General features: G+C 41.3%; 1 protein-coding gene across 1 annotated transcript in view; it reads right to left on the minus strand.

Moving 5' to 3' along the window:
- The window catches only part of ADCY2 (adenylate cyclase 2), a 276856-nt gene that overhangs the window by 110242 nt on the left and 147339 nt on the right, over positions 1-19275 (minus strand). The window contains exon 5 of the mRNA XM_053467615.1: positions 2155-2303. Within this exon, the coding sequence (XP_053323590.1) occupies positions 2155-2303 (149 nt within the window). The remainder of the gene's footprint in view (positions 1-2154; positions 2304-19275) is intronic.

The raw sequence follows: 19275 nt of genomic DNA on the forward strand, positions 1-19275 counted from the left end.
ACAAAATGGACTCAAAAACCAAGGTACCTACATAACTATTTATATAAAATAATGCTCAAGTAATTAATAAAGCAGGTGTGTTATATTAACATTGTAGTATGCGTGTACATTTATAATTGCTCCTAGAGATCAAATACATTTAATTTTTAGCTTGTGAACAAACAAAGAGTACAGCAGACTTGAGTACCGGTGCTGTGCAGATGCTGGGTAGGAACTGATCCACTAACATGGTTCCGACAGTGATCATTGTTAAACCTGCTTTTATTCCTGCCCTGATCTGTAAGATTGTCATGTAGGTACGAGCCTGTAGTTCATAGTGACAAATGGGTATTAATATTATTGAACTATATTAATCAGAACTAATCATGAATTGAAAAAATATATGGTGATAAGCAATTAAAATGATTAATTTTCTCACTTTGTGTAATTACAGTGGTGTGCATGCAACTTTTAAAACATTTTAAAAATACAACTCATTACAATATCATTTATCAATACAAAGCAGCCAAGCGTTGATCTAAATGAGAATACCGTATTTTTTTGTACTGTATTATAATATTTATTTCTTCCCTTGCTTTAAAACAAGCTCAGTGTTTTTATTCTACCTACCACAGTTAACCCCTTAACGACAATCCACGTACAGGGTAAAGATGCAATGTGTTAGTGACAATGCCCGTACATGTACGTGGTAGCGTTATATGCCGTTGATCGCAACGTTTTTGCCACGATAGGCGGCATTGCGGTTTTCCTGGAAGCCTCACAAGTTTTTCAGACCTTCCGATCACCGAGATCGGCGGTTTAAACAAATCACTGGTCTGTTAAATACACCCTCTGAGCCCGATGCAAATCGGGTGAGAGGCATTCCAGTCTGCCTCTTCATTGAGGAAAGCCTGCAATGCCCCAGAGGGGGCTACACAACCCCAGTGTATAGTAAAAAAAAAAATAGTAAAAAAAAAAAAAATGTAAAAAAAAATTAAAAAAAAAATATATATATATATATATATGGTAACATGAAAAAATAATTCCCCACTGTAACCAAAAAAAGTGAAAATTTATATATATATATATATATATATATATATATATATATATATATATAATTATTATATAATTATATATATATGTTTTTTTATGAGCAAGTCCTACAATTAGCGCTATATCTTCCCCAAAAATTCCAGCATGGAGTTAAAATATGGGCATTATAAATGCCCATAGGGTGTCTAGTTTTTAAAAATGTATGATTTGATGGGGTTAATTTAATTGGCCGGCTTCAAAGATGTCCCAAATATGGGACATGGGCACAGACTGACCAGATGTCTAAACAGCAAATACACACCTCACAAAGGTGGTCTTTTACCTCCCAAATAACCCAACAAACCCATGCATGTGGGGTATCACTGCGCTCAGAAGATGTTGCTGAACACACATTGGGGTGTTGTTTGACACGGACATATACCAGGAGTGGTAAATTTATACCAACATGTGTGAAAAAAATACAAAAATGTTTTACTACCATAAAGTTTGACAAAGGCTAGTGGTAGAATTAGTGCATGGAAAGGGTTAAAATACCAGAATTTGAAATACCTTGGGGTGTCTAGTTTTCAAAAATATATGGTTTGATGGGGTAAATTGCATTGGCCGGCTTCAAAGATACCTGAAATAGCACATCGGGCAGAATGACGAGATTTGGGGAAAATGGTTTTGAAATAGCAAAACGCTACTGGTCCTTTTTGCCCCATAACGTGCAGAAAAAAGCAAAAAAAAAAATAAAAACATTGGGTATTTCTAAACTCAGGACAAATAGTAGAATCTATATAGCAGTTTTTTTTGCAGATGAGTAAAAGATTTTTCAAAGAAAAGTGAGAAAAAGTCATTTTTTTTAAAAAAAAAATCACCATATTTTATCATTTTTTTAAATAGTAAACTAAATGATATGATAAACATAATGGTATCTAAAGAAAGCCTTGTTTGTCCTGAAAAATATTTAATGTGTGTGGGTACACAAAATGAGAAAGAAGAAAATTACATCTAAACAGCAACACTGAAAAATGTTAAAAGAGCCTTCTTCTTCTTACATTAACACAAAGCCAAACACAAATGAATTAATGTCATTAATGACGCCCGCATCCTATAAATGTGCATAATTGTGCATACCTTACATTGGTGTGCCTCTTCACGTACAAATTGTGAAAATTATTAGTATTTTCTAGTTGGCCAGCCCGAGGTCCTTGTAATCTTTGAATAATCTCTGCTTTCATTTCCATTGCAATGTGAGCAGGCAGTAAAGAAAGAAGAAGGCGTTCCTGCAATAAGAGGAAAACACATTTGAACCGCTATTAATAGTAGATAGGTGAGGAAACATTCACTATACATACACTTCTGTTCAAAGGTTTGCAGCTATAACTCTCTTCTGGGAAGGCTTTCTACAAAATGTTGGAGTGTTAGAGCATTTATGAGGTTAGGCATTGATCTTGGACCAAAAGGCACAGCTCGCAATCTCCGTTCCAGTTCATGCTAAAGGTGTTCGTTGGGGTTGAGGTCAGGGCTCTGTGCAAGCCATACTCAGGTTCTTCCATACCCAACTCTTTCAACTGTGTCTTTATTGACTTTGCTTTGTGCACTGAGGCACTATCGTGGAGTATAGAAAAAGGCCTTCTCCGAACTGTTCCAACAAAGTTTGAAGCATAGCAAAATGTCTTGGTATGCTGAAGCATCACAATTTCCTTTCACTAGAAGTAAGGGACTCAACCCCTGAAAAACAGCCCCATACCATTATCCCTCCTCCACCAAACTTTACATTTGGCACAAAGCGTTCTCCTGGCATCTGCCAAACCCAGACTCGCCCATCAGACTTCAAAACAGAGATGTGTGATTTGTCACTCCGCAGAACACGTTTTTACTGCTCCTGAGTCCAGTGGCACACGATGACCCCACTCTGTGACTTTAAGTAGTCTTCCGCTTCATGGCTGAGTTGCTGCTGTTCCTAAACGCTTACACTTTGCAATAATACCACTTACAATTGACTGTGGAATATCTAGCAGGGATACAATTTCATAAATTAACTCATTGCAAAGGTGGCATCCTATCACAGTACCACGCTTGAATTTACTGAGCTCTTCAACTACACCTTTTTTTTTTTGAAAATGTTTGTTGTGACGGAGCCCTCCATCAATGGAGCCACTGGAGAGGCCTGAGAGCCAGCCTCCTCCCTATTAACTATGGGCCCTGGCTTTGTAAAGACTATTATATAATCTCATCATTTGCTGAGAGGATTATCTCCAGCAGACAGCCAGGATATGCAACCAGGGAGTAACAGCCATTGTTTCAGTTGAATGTCAGACTGTTCTCCCCCACCCCATGGTGCACTAATATGTTGTATAAGTCAGTGCCCCCCCAGTTCCACCACTACAGACATTTACCCCGGCCAAACCATCCATTTCCCTGGAACTGATTTCGGCCAGTGAAAGATAGTTGAGGTGGGAACCCCAAAGTACTGTTAATCCCTTTACTGACCCTATTGTCTCTGGGAGGCGGTTGAATACCTATTGTATCCCAATATCTTCATTTATGTTAATGTGTGCTTTGCTGGCTATATCCAGCCATGTGTGTGTGAAAAATAAAGTAGTCTTCATTTTGGTTATACCCTACACTGAGTCTTGGCTAGTTACTGGGGAAACCGGGGAAAGAGCTGGGTGTTGTCCCAGGCTAATGGAGCACAAGTCAGCGGAGGTAGTCTTTCGGACTATCCAGCTCCATGACATTTGTAAATGCAGATTGCATGGCTAGGTGCTTGATACAGCTGTAGCAATAGGTCTGATTCAAATAGCAACATTTCAATAATTAAGAAGCGTATCATAATACTTTTGTCCATAGACATAAGTATATACATATATATATGTACATATATACATATGTATATATTGTGATGAATCCTGTAGGATGAGGGTCATAAATGTCACTTCCTCTAGAGTAATAAGGCTCAGGAACACAGATTAGAAGCAAACTGTGATTTTTTGCTGGTAAACAAAACACAAAGTATCCCAAAAACAAAAGCTAAAAATAAATCCTAGTTTCCAATGGAACTACCCTAAGCACTTTAGATATCCTGCCTGGATATAATCGCTTAAGCCGCCCCCCCCCCCCCCCCCACTGACCACTGTGCCTCTCACTGGTTCCTGGTCGATAACAACATATAGGCCGCTGAAGTTGATATAGCTACCCCCAAGAACAGTAGTCGAGACCGAATGCTTGAGGGTCAACCAGGAACTATTTACATTTATTAGTGGGCACACACACACACACACATATTTTTTACCAAACCTTCCACCCAGACAAATAGGGCACAACAGTACAAGCCCCAGGAGAAAACTACATCAACAAATAAACAAACAAAGGTCTCACAGGACAATGGTTTCACGCTCCAGGAGAAAAAATAGTACAATAAATTTCTTCTTGGCACCTAGCAGCCGGGCGGTAGTAAAACAGCCTAGTCAGATTTACTTCATTTCCCAGCCAGACCCAGCTAAGCCAAGCTCTGGAAACCTCCCATAGAGCTATTTTGGTGGCAAAAGGGGGACCTATACAATATTAGGCAGGTGGTCATAATGTTATGGTTCATGGGTGCATGTTTATATATATATATATATATATATATATATACCATTACATAAGTTAAAGGTGATGGAAAACCCTTCCACTTAAAATTAAGGGGGTAGTAGAAGCATTATTAAACACTCATCTACAGACACCAGACAAGTCAGAAGGCTTGTTTTTCCCTCAGAAATCTCATGGTGCTGCCACAACCACAACTTTCAAGGGATCCATGTATAAAGTGGATATAGAGGCAAAAGGTGATAATTGCTGACCTTATTTATATGCGCCTACCCAGGATCTCTTGTGGTTGTGGCAACACCATGAGATTTCTGAGGGAAAAACAAGCCTTCTGACTTTACCCCCAATAACTTATGTAATGGTATTTCTCGTGCTACCCCAAGCCTCAAGTATTAAGCCAGTATTACATCTTCATGCTGACGAGTCCCATTAAGGATGAAACAGCTGTCCATGAGTGGTGATCTGGTTACTGCACCTCTTACCCAAGTTTTGTCTAAAGGCTGTCTTGTACAGTGGGCAATTACTTTCAATGGATTTATGTATAAAGTGGATATAGAGGCAAAAAGTGATCATTGTTGACCTTATATGCATGCATCTACCCAGAATGTCTTGTGTGTATATATATCTGGTCAAAATGATAAGAAATCATTGATAAGTACATGCATATGACACCAACCCTATTTTGTCCTTATTATCTACTGGCAGTGGCGACTCTAGAAACAATATATAGGGGGGGCACACAAGAAACCACAGTCAAACTGGGGGGGCATTCATAATTTCCAAAAGTAATGTGCTATGGAATTATACTTTTGTTATTGGGCTAAAATAATACTTGATCATTCAACATGGGAAGCCTGAAGCCACAATTGAGTGCGACTAATCCTTGAAATAAATATTATAACACAATAAATAACTTTTCCACTAAATGATTTCAGGGTCTTGAACATTTTGTCCTCTGAAGTCACTACAACTTCAGGAGGGCATTTTATCTCTGGATAAATACGAATGAAACAATTCCTACTGTAAGTTAAGTGCCAGGAAACAGATGACCAAACACACACACCAACACAGGCTCTGTCACACCGACACCCAGACACACACACCAGGACAGGCTCTGCCACACCGACAACCAAACACACACACACACACCAGGACAGGCTCTGCCTCACAGACACCCACACACATCAGGACAGGCTCTGCCACACCCACATCCAAACACACACACACCAGGACAGGCTCTGACACACTGACACCCAAATACACACCCTAGGACAGGCTCTGCCACACTGACAACCGAACACACACCCCAGGACAGGCTCTGCTACACTGATAACCAAAAACGCACAAACAGCAGGACACAATCTACGTCACAGACGACTACATCAGGATGGATTTTTCACACTGCATTGTCGTTTATACCCCCTTAGTGTTTTTGCCCCTTGTGTATTGATGCCCCTGCTGCCCATATATATTAATATTAGCCCCAGTTGCCCAGTAGCAGGTATAGATCAACACATTAACACACAAACCGAGCTTTGCATGTATAGATCAACTGAAATTCACTTGTGATCTCAGCACTGAAGGTATATATCAAATAAACAGAATCAGACATACAAATCCTGTATTTGCAGGTATACAATAGTATATGAAACGTAGCATTGCAGGTATAGAGCAAATAAATACATGGAAACAGCATTGCAGGTATTAATCAACTGAATAAGACATACAAACACTGTATTTGCAGGTATACATAAATAATGTATGGAAATATATAGATATGGATCTACAGAATAACGCAAAAACCCAGCTTTGCACGTATAGATCAATTGGAATTGACATAAAAACATGTCATTAAAAGGTATATTTAAAACCCCCTAAATTACAGGCAATCACAGTCCCATCATGCCTAGGTTCCAGCACTTACACATCCATGCTATCACACACATACTCATTCATTCATATACTCAGTCATTCACAGATTAATTCCCTCAATCATGCATACTCATTCAAACACCCTCCCCACCCCCTTACCTGCACTGCAGCTCCTCGATGCCACTCACAGACTTCAGCAGAGGGCGCGGCCTCCCTCTGCGTTCTCTGGTACTGCACAGAGGAAGCAAGACTGGAGCAGAGTCATGTGATGTCACGTGAACTCTGCTAGGTTCCGCTTCCTCTATGCAGTACAGAAGACCCTCCCACAGGTAAGTAGCAGGGCTCGAGGTGCGGCCCGTGTAAGATCGGTTTGCCCTGGCTGCATTGCGACTTTATTCCAAATTCGGCAGGGGGGGCAGCAGGGGGGGCAAGGATTAGCCCCCCTGTAGCGACGCCACTGCTTACAGCCACCCTGTGCCAGCATGTACTGGCTGACTTGACATGATAGGAGTGTGATTGCTAACAGTAGTAGTAGACTACTGGGCATGTATTTCTAACTCCCTTTAAAATCTAAACTGTCACAAGCATGGACCATATTAATATGTATTTCACATAACATAAACTCGCCACTGACAGCATTATATTGTACATCCCTGAGAAACATGTTGGCACATTATAAACAATGAATTATAAAAGTGACATTGTAAATTGTTTTGTGATGATGCATACATATGATATAACTACATCAGTATAGGCTGTTCAAGCAAACTGAACTACAGACTAATTGATCTCTACCGATACATGTATATCCTTTAAAAGAAAAGTCTCTAAATATACAGAAAGAGTAACGAATACAGAAATGTCATCTCTAGACAGCTGCTTCAAGCATGTTATGAAAGTATTAGACAAGGTAATGATGTTTTCTATATGTAGGGCAAAAACATTTGTAATACGGCAGTCATGTTGCATGTTTGAAATTGTACTAAAGAGTATAAAGATGATTATCCTGTATTGTAATACAATAAATTCTAACTTTGGACTTGACTGAATGACCCATCTAAACCTTAAGTGGTTTTTGTGACACCCCAGGGTTAATAAGTGCCATCTGTAGTAGCTATTGTTTGATTTCTGTATGTCTCAGTATATGTGTGAATGTGATTATTGTTGTGCTTTTTGTTCCCCTCATGTACTGCCCTGTCCATATTCCACATGTCCTGCCCACAGACTTTAACCCTGTGTAGCCTGGACACCATCAGCTCCACTAGAGCGCCCCTTTCATGGAGTTAACCCACAGGGGGGTGGGGTACGGACCAGGGGTTCGGAGAGGCAGCTTCCTACAGATCCCCGGTCGCTGGAACCGCCAGGAGAGTGGAGATCAGCCGGCATGGTTATCGTACGCACGTCGGCTATCTCGCAGTCTGTCCCGGGGAAACTGTTGCCGCTCGTGGTCCCTTTGGCTGATCGCGTTGCTTTTTGGACAGGATACCCTCAGGAACCTGGAGCTATCCATCGGACATGATTTATGGTTTGTTTCTCACCTAACCTATATATAAGCCTGTGTGTTTCCCAAATAAAGAGTTCCTGTTTCACCTCAATACAAGTCTCGTCTTGTTATTGAGGTAAGCCTTGGTGCTGCCCTTATAAGGGTTCCAGAAGAGATGTGGCTTCTGCTATGATCACTTATTGTCCTTTTCAGGACAATAGCCACCCTGTGTAGCTCAGCTTCGGCTAGCCACAGAGGCTAGCTCCTAGTCCCTCTCCTGCAATACTTTTACTAGTGTGGCTGGTCTATCCCTAACAACGGCACTTTTAACTATTGTGTAATACACCCTAACTCCCTCTAGACTATAAGCTTGTTTGAGCAGGGCCCTCCTCGCCTGTTGTCTCTGTTAGTCGATTTGTTATGTTACATACTACTTGTTATGTCTTGTCTACCCATTTTATGGCGCTAAATTATAATGATAATAGAGGCAGAGCTGCTCTGTTGCAGCGGTGTCCTCCCTTCTCCACACTCCCTTCTCCACACACCTGTTTGGGCTCCAGTGCCAAACATATTTACCAGGATGGATGTGCAACATCAAAGGATTGAGCAATTGGCATTTGCTATGCAGACTCTCTTAAACCACACGACTCACCTCATCTCTATCTAGTTTTGTGGTTCCTGACATTACCGTCAGCCTCTTGGTTTTACCTGTCCCCCAGGCCAGAAGGTGCCAGCCCTCCCTGGCAGCATGTTATTTTCCTCAAAATAGTTTTTATGAATATTTGATCGAAAGTATGTGTGCACCTGACCATCACTTCCATATGAGTTTGTTGGACATTCCATTTCAAAACCATGGGCATTATTATGGAATTGACCCCCAATTTTTAGCAGCAACAGCCTCCGCTCTTCTGGGAAGGCTTTCCACAAGATTTTGGAGCATGTCTGTGAAAATTTGGGCCCATCCAGCCATACAAGCATTTTTGAGGTCAGACACTCATTTTGGACAAGAAGGCCTGGTTTGCAATCAGTGTTCCAATTCATCTGAAAGGTGTTCAGTGAGATTAAGGTCAGATACCAGTGATAGTGTGCTATAGACCACTACACATAGTGATCTCCGGCTTGTCTGCAGCTGCACTGCTATGAAAACCCATTTCATAAAGCTCTGATGTACAGTGCTCCTGCTGATGTTGCTTCGAGAGGCATTTTGTAACTCTGTAGTGAGTTATGCTTCAGAGGAAAGGTGATTTTACTCAGTATGCACTTTAGTATTCAACAGTCCCGCTGTATGAGGTATATGGTCTACTGCTTCATGCTTGACCTAGATGCTTCCAGTTCACAATAATAGCACTTACAGTGGCTGGGGCAGATCCAGTAAAACAGAAGTTTAATGAACTGACTTGGGGTAAGGGGGGAGTCCTATGGCTATGCCACATTTAAAGTCACTGAACTTTTCAGTGCAATCCATTCTACTGCCAATGTTTGTGTCTGGTAATGACCATGGTCTCCCCGCTCCAAGAGTTAAAGGTCCGTACGAGTGGCTTTATTGGTCGTTTGTACGGACCTTTAACTTTTGGAGTAGGGAGACCAGTGGTCTCTCCCGGCCAAGTTGTGGCAACAGGATATTAAGTCTGTACAAGCAACTCTATTGGTCACCGGCAGGGGCCTTCTCTGCCATCAACCAATGAAGTTCAAGTGTTCAAGTGCCCATGCAGAAGACCAGTAGAGTCGTTCGCACAGCCCTTTAACTCCTGACGGCGAACCTACGGATTTTCGCTCCCGTTAACCCCTGCAATGCTGCGTAGATAAGGTAGGCTAGATGGGGAAGGGACCAGGTAGATTAGTAAACGAAGACAAACACGAAGATTCTTTGTGTTGTTTGGTTGTATTCGTCTTCGTATACGCTTTGCCGCCGCCATGTTCATATATTTGGTATCTGGGCTGAACAACGAAAACGCACCCTTCGAATGAACAAGTCTAATTTTAATGTTATCATTTATTTGTATTCTCCCTTATTGAAAAAAGAAAGAGACAGAGTAAATAGAAAAGGGTGGGGGTGACCCTTAATTAAATAATTATTAAGGAAGGTGTGCATGATGACAATACAAATCTGGAGACACTAAGGTTGGAGATTAGCATAGACATTAAATAGACATTACTTGTAGGTTTATGCTCCAAGCCACCAATCATTATCACTAATAGACAAGATCAGCTTTTATGGCAAATTAAAAAAGATGCAAATCTGGGTGAAAGTTTTAATCATGGGAGATTTGAATTACCCAGATACAGATTAAAATTGTGGAACAACAAGTTCTGCTAAGGGCAGCAAGTTTCTGAACCTAATAAAAGACTATAACCAGAATGGGTGCTTTGTCTAGATCAGGCAATAACTAACAATGAGGAGCATATATTAAATATCCAAGTAAGATATGGTTTTTATTGGAGATTAATTCAAAAAAGCAAGCTGGTACTGGCAAATTGGTATTTCACCAAACATTTAATTTTAGAAGCAACAACTTTGACAGTCTAAGGGCATCTATTGAACACATACACTGAGATTAATTTTTTTCTGGACAAAACACAAGACGAGTGGAATAGCTTTAAGCACACATTAAACACTTGCACATATAAATGTGTACAAATATAATGTGTTAAATACAAAATAAATAAATAAAAACCAATGTGGATAACTAGTAACACAAGACAGGTAATACAAAACAAGAAAATGGCATTCACACATACAAAGACCTGTTAATTAACAAAAATATACAAAGAACAAGAGGTCATCCTCTGAGACTGCAAGAACAAAGATTTCATAGACATCAAAAGAAGGGATTCTTTACAGTGAGGTATGGAATTCACTGCCAAGAGATGTGGACATCACCGCAAGTGTCGCCATATTGCCCTGAGTTCAAGTGATTTTAGACCTTCTTGATCCAAGGAGAAATTTGATAATCTATACCTATCGTTATCTGAGTATGTTGCACTGGCTCCTGCAGATTTCCAATATGTTACCATAATTAGGTTTAGGTAGCAACATTATACAATTATCTCACTCTTAACCTTAGAAAACCTATATTTTAAACTAGTCATTCATTAATAAATCAAATAAAGTAGGGAAAACTAATTATTTCTCTCAGAAGCCACAATCCTTTGTTGCATAGGTATAGTATGTTATATCAATACATACATACATATGCAGGTGACAAAATATGTCACCTGCATATGTCGCCAAGGTCTCTATATATTTTGTCACCTGAACCCATGCAAGTGACAAAATATGTAGAGACCTTGGAGCCCTGAGCTGAAAGGGTTACATGACCCTGCCTGTCTAGAGGAAGTCCCCCCACCTCTTGGAAGTTATACTGTATTAATTAAGGTGGGAGCAGCGACCCTTAGTTGACTCTGTGTGGTCTATGAATGGGATGAGGGGAGTGGTGATGAAAAAATGGAGGGAAAATTCCCGCCAGTAAATTGAAATATTTTAAAGGTATATAAAAGCAGGTGGCATGAACCAGCTGATCTTTGGCATTACTTACTAAAGAAAACCGGCACAGGGAGACAGGAACATATCAGGGTCACGTTACGTCATGTGACACCGCAATGAAAATAAGGCTGCAGTCGCACAGCAAGCCGCAGAAACGGTGAGATGTAAGCTGGGGCAGGAGGAATGTGGGATGTATGTATATATGTATGTGAGCATGCATGTGTAATTGTGTGTGTCAGCATGGATGTGTAATTCTGTGTGTGTAAGCACAGCTGTATATTGTGTATGTGTGTGAGCATGGATGTGTAATTGTGTGTGGGAGCATGTATGTGTATTGTGTGTGTGAGTACAGATTCATAATAGTGTGTGTGTGTGTGAGCATGGATGTGTAATTGTGTGTATGGGTGTGAGCACAGATGTATAAGTGGGGTGAGATGGAGTGTGTTTTAGAATGAATGAGTACGTGTGTGTTAGTGAGTATGAGTAAGCGTGTTTAATTTGTGTAAGTGTGTTCATATATGTGTGCCAGAGTGTATGTTGGAAGGGAGCTAAGGGCAATTTTGGGGGCAATGATGGCACAGACCAGCTTTTGAAGTTGTAACAACTATGACCGTAGCAGTCTCCGGCCGCCGCACTAGAGCCTCACGTCACCGTGCCATCCCTCTCGTGCGCTAACACGCATGCGTGCTCCACTCCAAAAATGGTCGCCGGAACCTGAAGATGCATGCCACATCAAAGATGGCCGACCAGCAACTGACTGCACATGTGCAACCCATGATTTAAAGGAACAGTACCTGTTGTTAATGTTTTTCCCTGCAAGTACCTGGAGGCAGGGTTATCTGCTTGGGCTATTTAAGGGCACTCTAGCTGTCCATGGATTGCCTGTCAAAGAGATTCTTATCTCCTACTCTGGGCTCTGTATGCGGTTCTGTGTTGTTCTGATTCTGACTTCTCTGACAACCTCTAAACATTGGTATATATATATATATATATAAAGAAACCCTCATACACAATGCTGGTACATGAGTATTATGATTCAATTGTACACAGTGAAATAACCTCACAATAACTATCACGTACATGGTCCTGTGTAAAAAAGACAACCCCCCCTCCAAAAAAAGTGCAAACATTATATCGCTGTAATGGAAGTATCACTGAGGTATGTAAAGCATACAAAGGTACACCAGTGTAGTTCAGCCTGGCCTGTAGCATAAAAATATGCAGGATCGATGAAGATGTTGACATTACAAGCTGTATTAGATGCAGGGTTATAGTTAAGCACACAGTATCTACATGAGACATAAAATAGTTGCTTGGTGGTTTACTAGAGAGTTGAGGTTATTGTTACATGTTATAGATCAGGCATGTCCAAACTTTTTTCGAAGAGTGCCAGATTTGATGAAGTGAACGTGTGTGAGGGCTGACCATTTTGCCTGACATTCTTTGAACCATTAAAATTAAATGCAAATTAACTATTTTATGCAAAGTTTATTGAAAACGGCATACTTTTCATTTTGTGACTTGGATGACAAATCTAAACAGGTGTTAAATCACTCTGCCTTTAATATAAAAAAAAAAACAGATCTATATTTGGGCAACTTATCTGTGGGGCCTTATCAGTCCGGAATGCGGGCCGCAATTGGCCCTCGGGCCGGACTTTGGACATGCCTGTTATAGATAGACTGGAAGGGCAATATATATATATATATATATATATATTTTTTTTTTACCTAAACCTAAATTCGGGCAGACGGGAAATAAATTTATCCAATCCTCTAACACTAAAAGCTCCAAAAATCTATCTATAATTTTGATCCTTTCAGCATTTACCGTATTTGCTCGATTATAAGACGACCCTGATTATAAGACGACCCCCAAATCTTAATATTAATTTAGGAAAAAAGAAAAAGCCTGAATATAAGACGACCCTATAGGAAAAAAGTTTTTTCAGTAAATGTTAATTCATTTAAACAATTTTTTTAATAAAAGCTATGCTTGAGAAGAATATTTTGGTTTTATTTCCTTCTATTTTCCAACCTGCCCCCCAGTTATGCACATCTGCCCCAGAAGTGCCTTATACCCCCTATATGCCACTGTGCCCCATGATATGCCTTTTAACCCTCTAAATGCCACTGTGCCCCATGATATGCCTTTTAACCCTATATGCCACTGTGCTCCATGATATGCCTTTTAACCCTGTATGCCACTCTGGCACTTAGAGGGTTAAAAGGCATATTATGGGGAAGAGTGGCATATAGGGAGGTTTAAGGCATTTCAGGAGGCAAAGTGGCACTAAAGGGGGTAAAAGGCATTTCACAGAGCACTCTGCCTCCAGAAATGCCTTACACCCCCCATTTAACACGCCCTCTCCCTCCTCTAAACTTACCGGTGCTTCTGAGTTGGGGGGGCGCATAACACACGAGGGTCCAGGTCCCCTGCATCTGAGCCCCAGGTGCTTAGTCCGGGCAGCATGTAGAGCTCCACGCGAATCGCGTAGAGCTCTACACGCTGCCCGGACTAAGCACTGGGGACTCAGAAGCACCGGTAAGTTGGAGGGGGGGGCATAACACAGGAGGATGCAGGTCCCCTGCATCCTCCTGTGTTATGCCCCCCCTCCAACTTACCGGTGCATCTGAGTCCCCGGTGCTTAGTCCGGGCAGCGTGTAGAGTTCTACGCGATTGTATCGTGTAGAGCTCTACGCGATTGTATCGTGTAGAGCTCTACGCGATTGTATCGTGTAGAGCTCTACGCGATTATATCGCGTAGAGCTCTACACACAGCCCGGACTAAGCACCGGGGACTCAGATGCACCGGTAAGTCGGGTCGGGGGTTAACACAAGAGGATCCAGGTCCCCTGCATCTGGGTCCCCAGTGCTTAGTCCGGGAAGCGTGTAGAGCTCTACATGAAACTACATACACTGGTTTCATGGGACAGGTTCCACTCGGAACAGGCCTCACCATGGTCGACCAAAGAAGATGCGTGCACGTGCTCAGCGTCATATCCAGAGGTTGTCTTTGGGAAGTAGATGTATGAGTGCTGCCAGCATTGCTGCAGAGGTTGAAGGGGTGGAGGTTCAGCCTGTCAGTGCTCAGACTACATGCCACACACTGCATCAAAGAAAGCCCGCAAACAGTTTTCTGAAGACAAGCAGACTAAGGACATGGATTACTGGAACCATGTCCTGTGGTCCGATAAGACTAGACTTGTGCATTCGTCTTCGGGCGAACATGAAAACGAACACGAAGAGTGCGTTTTCGTGTTCGTTCCGAAGACATGAAGAAGAGAAGACAGTGCAGGTAAAACGTAGGCGAAGACGAAGACTCACACACGAAGAATCTTCGCCTTCGTCTACTAATCTACCCGGTCCCTCCCCCATCTAACTTACCTTATCTTCACAGCATCGCGGGAGTTGACTGAAGTGGAAATCAGAAGGTTCGTCGTCAGGGGTTACAGGGCAGTGTGAGTGAGCCTATTGGTTACCTGCAGGGTCTTCCTCTGGCATCAAACAATTGGTTGATGCCAGAGGAAGACCCTGCAGGTGACCAATAGGCTCACTTGCACAGCCTTTTTAATTCCTGATTTCCGCTCCCGTTAACCCCTGCAATGCTGCGTTGGATAACGGGAGCAGAAATCTGTAGGGTAAAGGGCTGTGCAAGCGACCAATAGGCTCACTCGCACGGCCCCTTACCACTAGTTGCTAGGCAGAAAAAAAAAAAGCAACCTGGGACCCTGCTGCACCAGTTAACTTAAAAGTCCGTGCCAGTGACCAACAAAGTCACTGGTACGGACATTTAACTGACACAGCAGGGACACCAGTGGTCTCCCCACTGTGTCAGTTAAATGTCAGTGCCAGCGACCAACAAAGTCGCCGGTACGGACATTTAACTTAGTATAAATAGCTTACTATAACTTCGGACAGAATGCTGCCCTCTGTTGGTTTTACATTAAGTAGCATATGTTTGAAATCCAAAGTTATTCTGCTACTCAACGTAAAACCAACAGAGGGCAGCATTCTGTCCGATGATATATTAGCCATAGTCTAACAGTTTAATACAAAAAAAAAACAAAAAAAATTGGCGACCAATGGAGTTGCTGATACACACATTTAAAGTACTGGCGCCAGAGCTGCGTTAACCCCGTATTAACCCCTTAACCGGAAAAAACGAAGAAAAAACGAATATTCGCCCGAAGAGAAGACAGGAACGGGCGAATATTCGCGGAATACGAAGATTTTTTTTTCCCCGAAGACGAGCACGAAGACGAACACGAAGAGCCCCCTGGTGCCCAAGTCTAGATAAGACCAAGATAAACTTATTTGGTTCAGATGGTGTCAAGCGTGTGTAGCTGCAACCAGGTGAGGAGTACAAAGACAAGTGTGTCTTGCCTACAGTCAAGCATGGTAGTGGGAGTGTCATGGTCTGGGCCTGCATGAGTGCTGCCGGCACGGGGGAGCTACAGTTCATTGAGGGAAACATGAATACCAACATGTACTGTGACATACTGAAGCAGAGCATGATTCCCTCCCTTCGGAGACTGGGCCGCAGGGCAGTATTCGAACATGATAATGACCCCAAACATACCTTTAGGATGACCACTTGCTAAAGAAGCTGAGGGTAAAGGTGATGGGCTTGCCAAGCATGTCTCCAGACCTAAAACCTATTGAGCATCTGTGGGGCATCCTCAAATGGAAGGTGGGGGAGCGCAAGGTCTTTAAACCTCAAACCAGCTCCATGATGTCATCATAGAGGAGTGGAAGAGGACTCAAGTGGCAACCTGTGGAGCTCTGGTGAACTCCATGCCCAAGTGGATTAAGGCAGTGCTGGAAAATAATGGAGGCCACACAAAATATTGACACTTTGCTCCCAATTTGGACATTTCCACTTAGGGGTGTACTCACTTTTGTTGCCAATGTGTTAGACATTAATGGCTGTCTGTTGAGTTATTTTGAGGGGACAGCAAATTTACACTGTTAAGCAGGCTGTACACTCACTACTTTGTAGCAGAGTGTCATTTTTTCAGTGTTATCACATGAAAAGATATAATAAAATATTTACAAAATGTGTAAATACGATATTTTACTACTTAACACTAATTTATGATAAGCTAATTATTATTATTAGTATCATCATTTATTTATATAGCCCCAAAATTTACGCAGTGCTTCTTACAATATATGTATTCAAGGGGTATGACAAGAATTGACAGACTAAGACACACCGATACATTAGGTGGAGAGGCTTGGCTCCCAAGCTTACAATTTTGAGGGGGTGAAGACAAACATAAGAAACAGAGTAATGTGAGAGGCATGGCCAGATTTAAGTAGGGGCTGGTGGAGCTGCCGCTCTAGGCCCCTACCTGAAAATAGGCCTTGTACACATGGATGCCGAGGAATTAAGATTCTGTCTGTTGTATATATTGTATTTATTTCCTATAAAGACCCTGGCTCTTAATCCGGCCCTGGTGAGCGGTATTGTGGGAGTTGAGCGGTAGTGTGAGTTAATCAGTTATGGTAAAATCTGTGACAGAACTCTCCATCACTGGGGCCCCTGGAGAGGCCTGACAGCCAGCCTCCTCCCTATCGACTATGGGCCCAGGCCTTGTAGAGACTTCGGTGTGTGGATACAGGGGTTCAGTTTCTGCTGATTTTCCCCATGTTTTAGCACTCAGAGACTCAAAACTGTAACATCAGCTGGACATCCTGTGGTAGGAAGAAGGCTGATTGTCTTTGCATTGTTGCTTGTATAGGTGTGAAGTGTTTCCCCTGTTACTGTGTGAGTTAGCCCTTGTCTCGAGCTCCTGTTATCACTGTGTCCTGGCCATTGTCTGTCTCAAGCCAATTATATGTCTATCATCATTCCACGTCTACGTCCCCAATTAATGTAATTATTTATGTCTCATGTCATCCTGTCCTTCCCCCGGATATTATGTTGCAGGATTTGATCTAATTACTTCCTTCCTGACATGGTAATTATATCATGTGATAATTGTCTTGCCCCTTTCTTACCTGTGTATAGATAGCTCTGTATTTGGTTTTAATAAAGGAGTCCTGTTTTCACCTTAACATGAGTGTTGCCTGATGCTTGGGGTGGGCTGCTATGATCCTTTATTGTCCTTTTTCAGGACAATAGCCACGCTGTGTAGCTAAGCTTCGGATAGCCACAGTGCCAATGCAGCTTCGGCGCAGCGACGTCCCCCCTTCTATCTACAATGCTGGTTCTGCCTGGCGGTGAAGGGGTTAATTGTTGGTGTCCCGGCAGGAGGAAGCAACGTTGGGCGGGAGTACCCAGTCGGGGTACAGGTCGGTCCCATCACAAAATAATTTTCAATTAATTTTTCTCTGATAGAAACCATCAATTAATTGAGATTTTTTTCCATTTAAAAACAGTAAAACAATTAAAGTTATGGTTGTATGGTATAATAAACTGTTAGGTTGGTGTGGAAGAACTTGACTGGCTCGAATAGAGCCCTGACTTATACCCCATCAAACACCTTTGAGATAAAATGGGACAGAGATCGCAAGTCAGGCCTTGACTTGCAATGCCTACTAGATGGGCAAAAATTCCCACAGTCTTGTAGAAATTCTTCCCAGAAAAGTGGAAGTTGTTCTAGCTGCAAAAAGGTGGCCAATTTCATATTAATGTCTATGTATTTAGAATGCAATGTCATGAAAGTGTCTGTTGGTCTAAGGGTTAGGTGTCCCAAAACGTTTGTCCATATAATGTAACTTCCAAAAGTACCCCCCATTAAAAGGAAATATTTCACTACAGGGTTAAATTTCTAAGTAAATCCTCCATTATGAAGGATCAAAAAGATTAAATCAACTAATGATCATGCCATCTTACTTTAATATAACAGTAATTACTGAGGATATATATTTATTTTACCTGTGAGATCATGGTTTTTCATGACCCTATTCCTTGTAAACCTCTTTAAAATTGGCTGCTAAACTGCTAATCTCACAGCCAGTGATAATAAATTGTAACTTTTACATAAACCATTAGCACAAAATTTTTAAAGCATTTTGTAAGATCAAAACTTTCAAAGACAAGAACATTGTAAAACTCTACTAATATATGTTACCTGGTGCAAGTGTAATTTTAAACAAAGTTAAAAAACACAGTGAAAGCTACTTAGAAAAGTGAAGAGGAACCCTGTAGTGATGGACTTAAAGAACTGTTTGCCATACTGTGAAATCTATAGTCCATGATGGGTACAAAATGTTACTCCTGGTGTGGTCTTTATCAACACCATCAGAAAAGAACAAGAGCTGTGAAATTAGAAGATGTAAGGTTGTGAAGGAAAAGATAAATAACACTTTTCAAAAGCTCTCACAGTTTGATATCTCAGTACAAAGGCTTTATCTTTGAGTTTCTCAGAAACTGATCATCTTTTTTTCCACTAGTTTTATTTCAGTAATTGCCCTCATTTTTTTTCACAAATTAGTCTGCAGCGAATGTCATCCGTGTCTTCATTTACAGGTGCTTGTGTCCAAAAGAAAGCAAAGAAGGATAAGAGGAGTGCATCTTAGGAAAAGGATGTATATTTTAGAAAATACTTTGTATTGCAAAAAATACATTATCCTTCTTTGTACTTCAATTCAGAGAACCAATTTATCCACTACAAATCAAAAACATTGCAAAAATACAAAGTGGCTAATTAACTTCAAAAGACTTCAAAAGAAAGATTTTGATTTATTTTACTGGTTTATTTTATGTTTTTTTTCTTAGGTAAAGTAAATGGTATGCATTTATATTATTATCAGATCTATAATTGATGAAAGGTATTAGATAACACATGTATGCAATATGTATATATTTTTTTAA

This window comes from Spea bombifrons, chromosome 5, assembly GCF_027358695.1.
Source record: "Spea bombifrons isolate aSpeBom1 chromosome 5, aSpeBom1.2.pri, whole genome shotgun sequence".
In the NCBI taxonomy this organism is placed as follows: Eukaryota; Metazoa; Chordata; class Amphibia; order Anura; family Pelobatidae; genus Spea; species Spea bombifrons.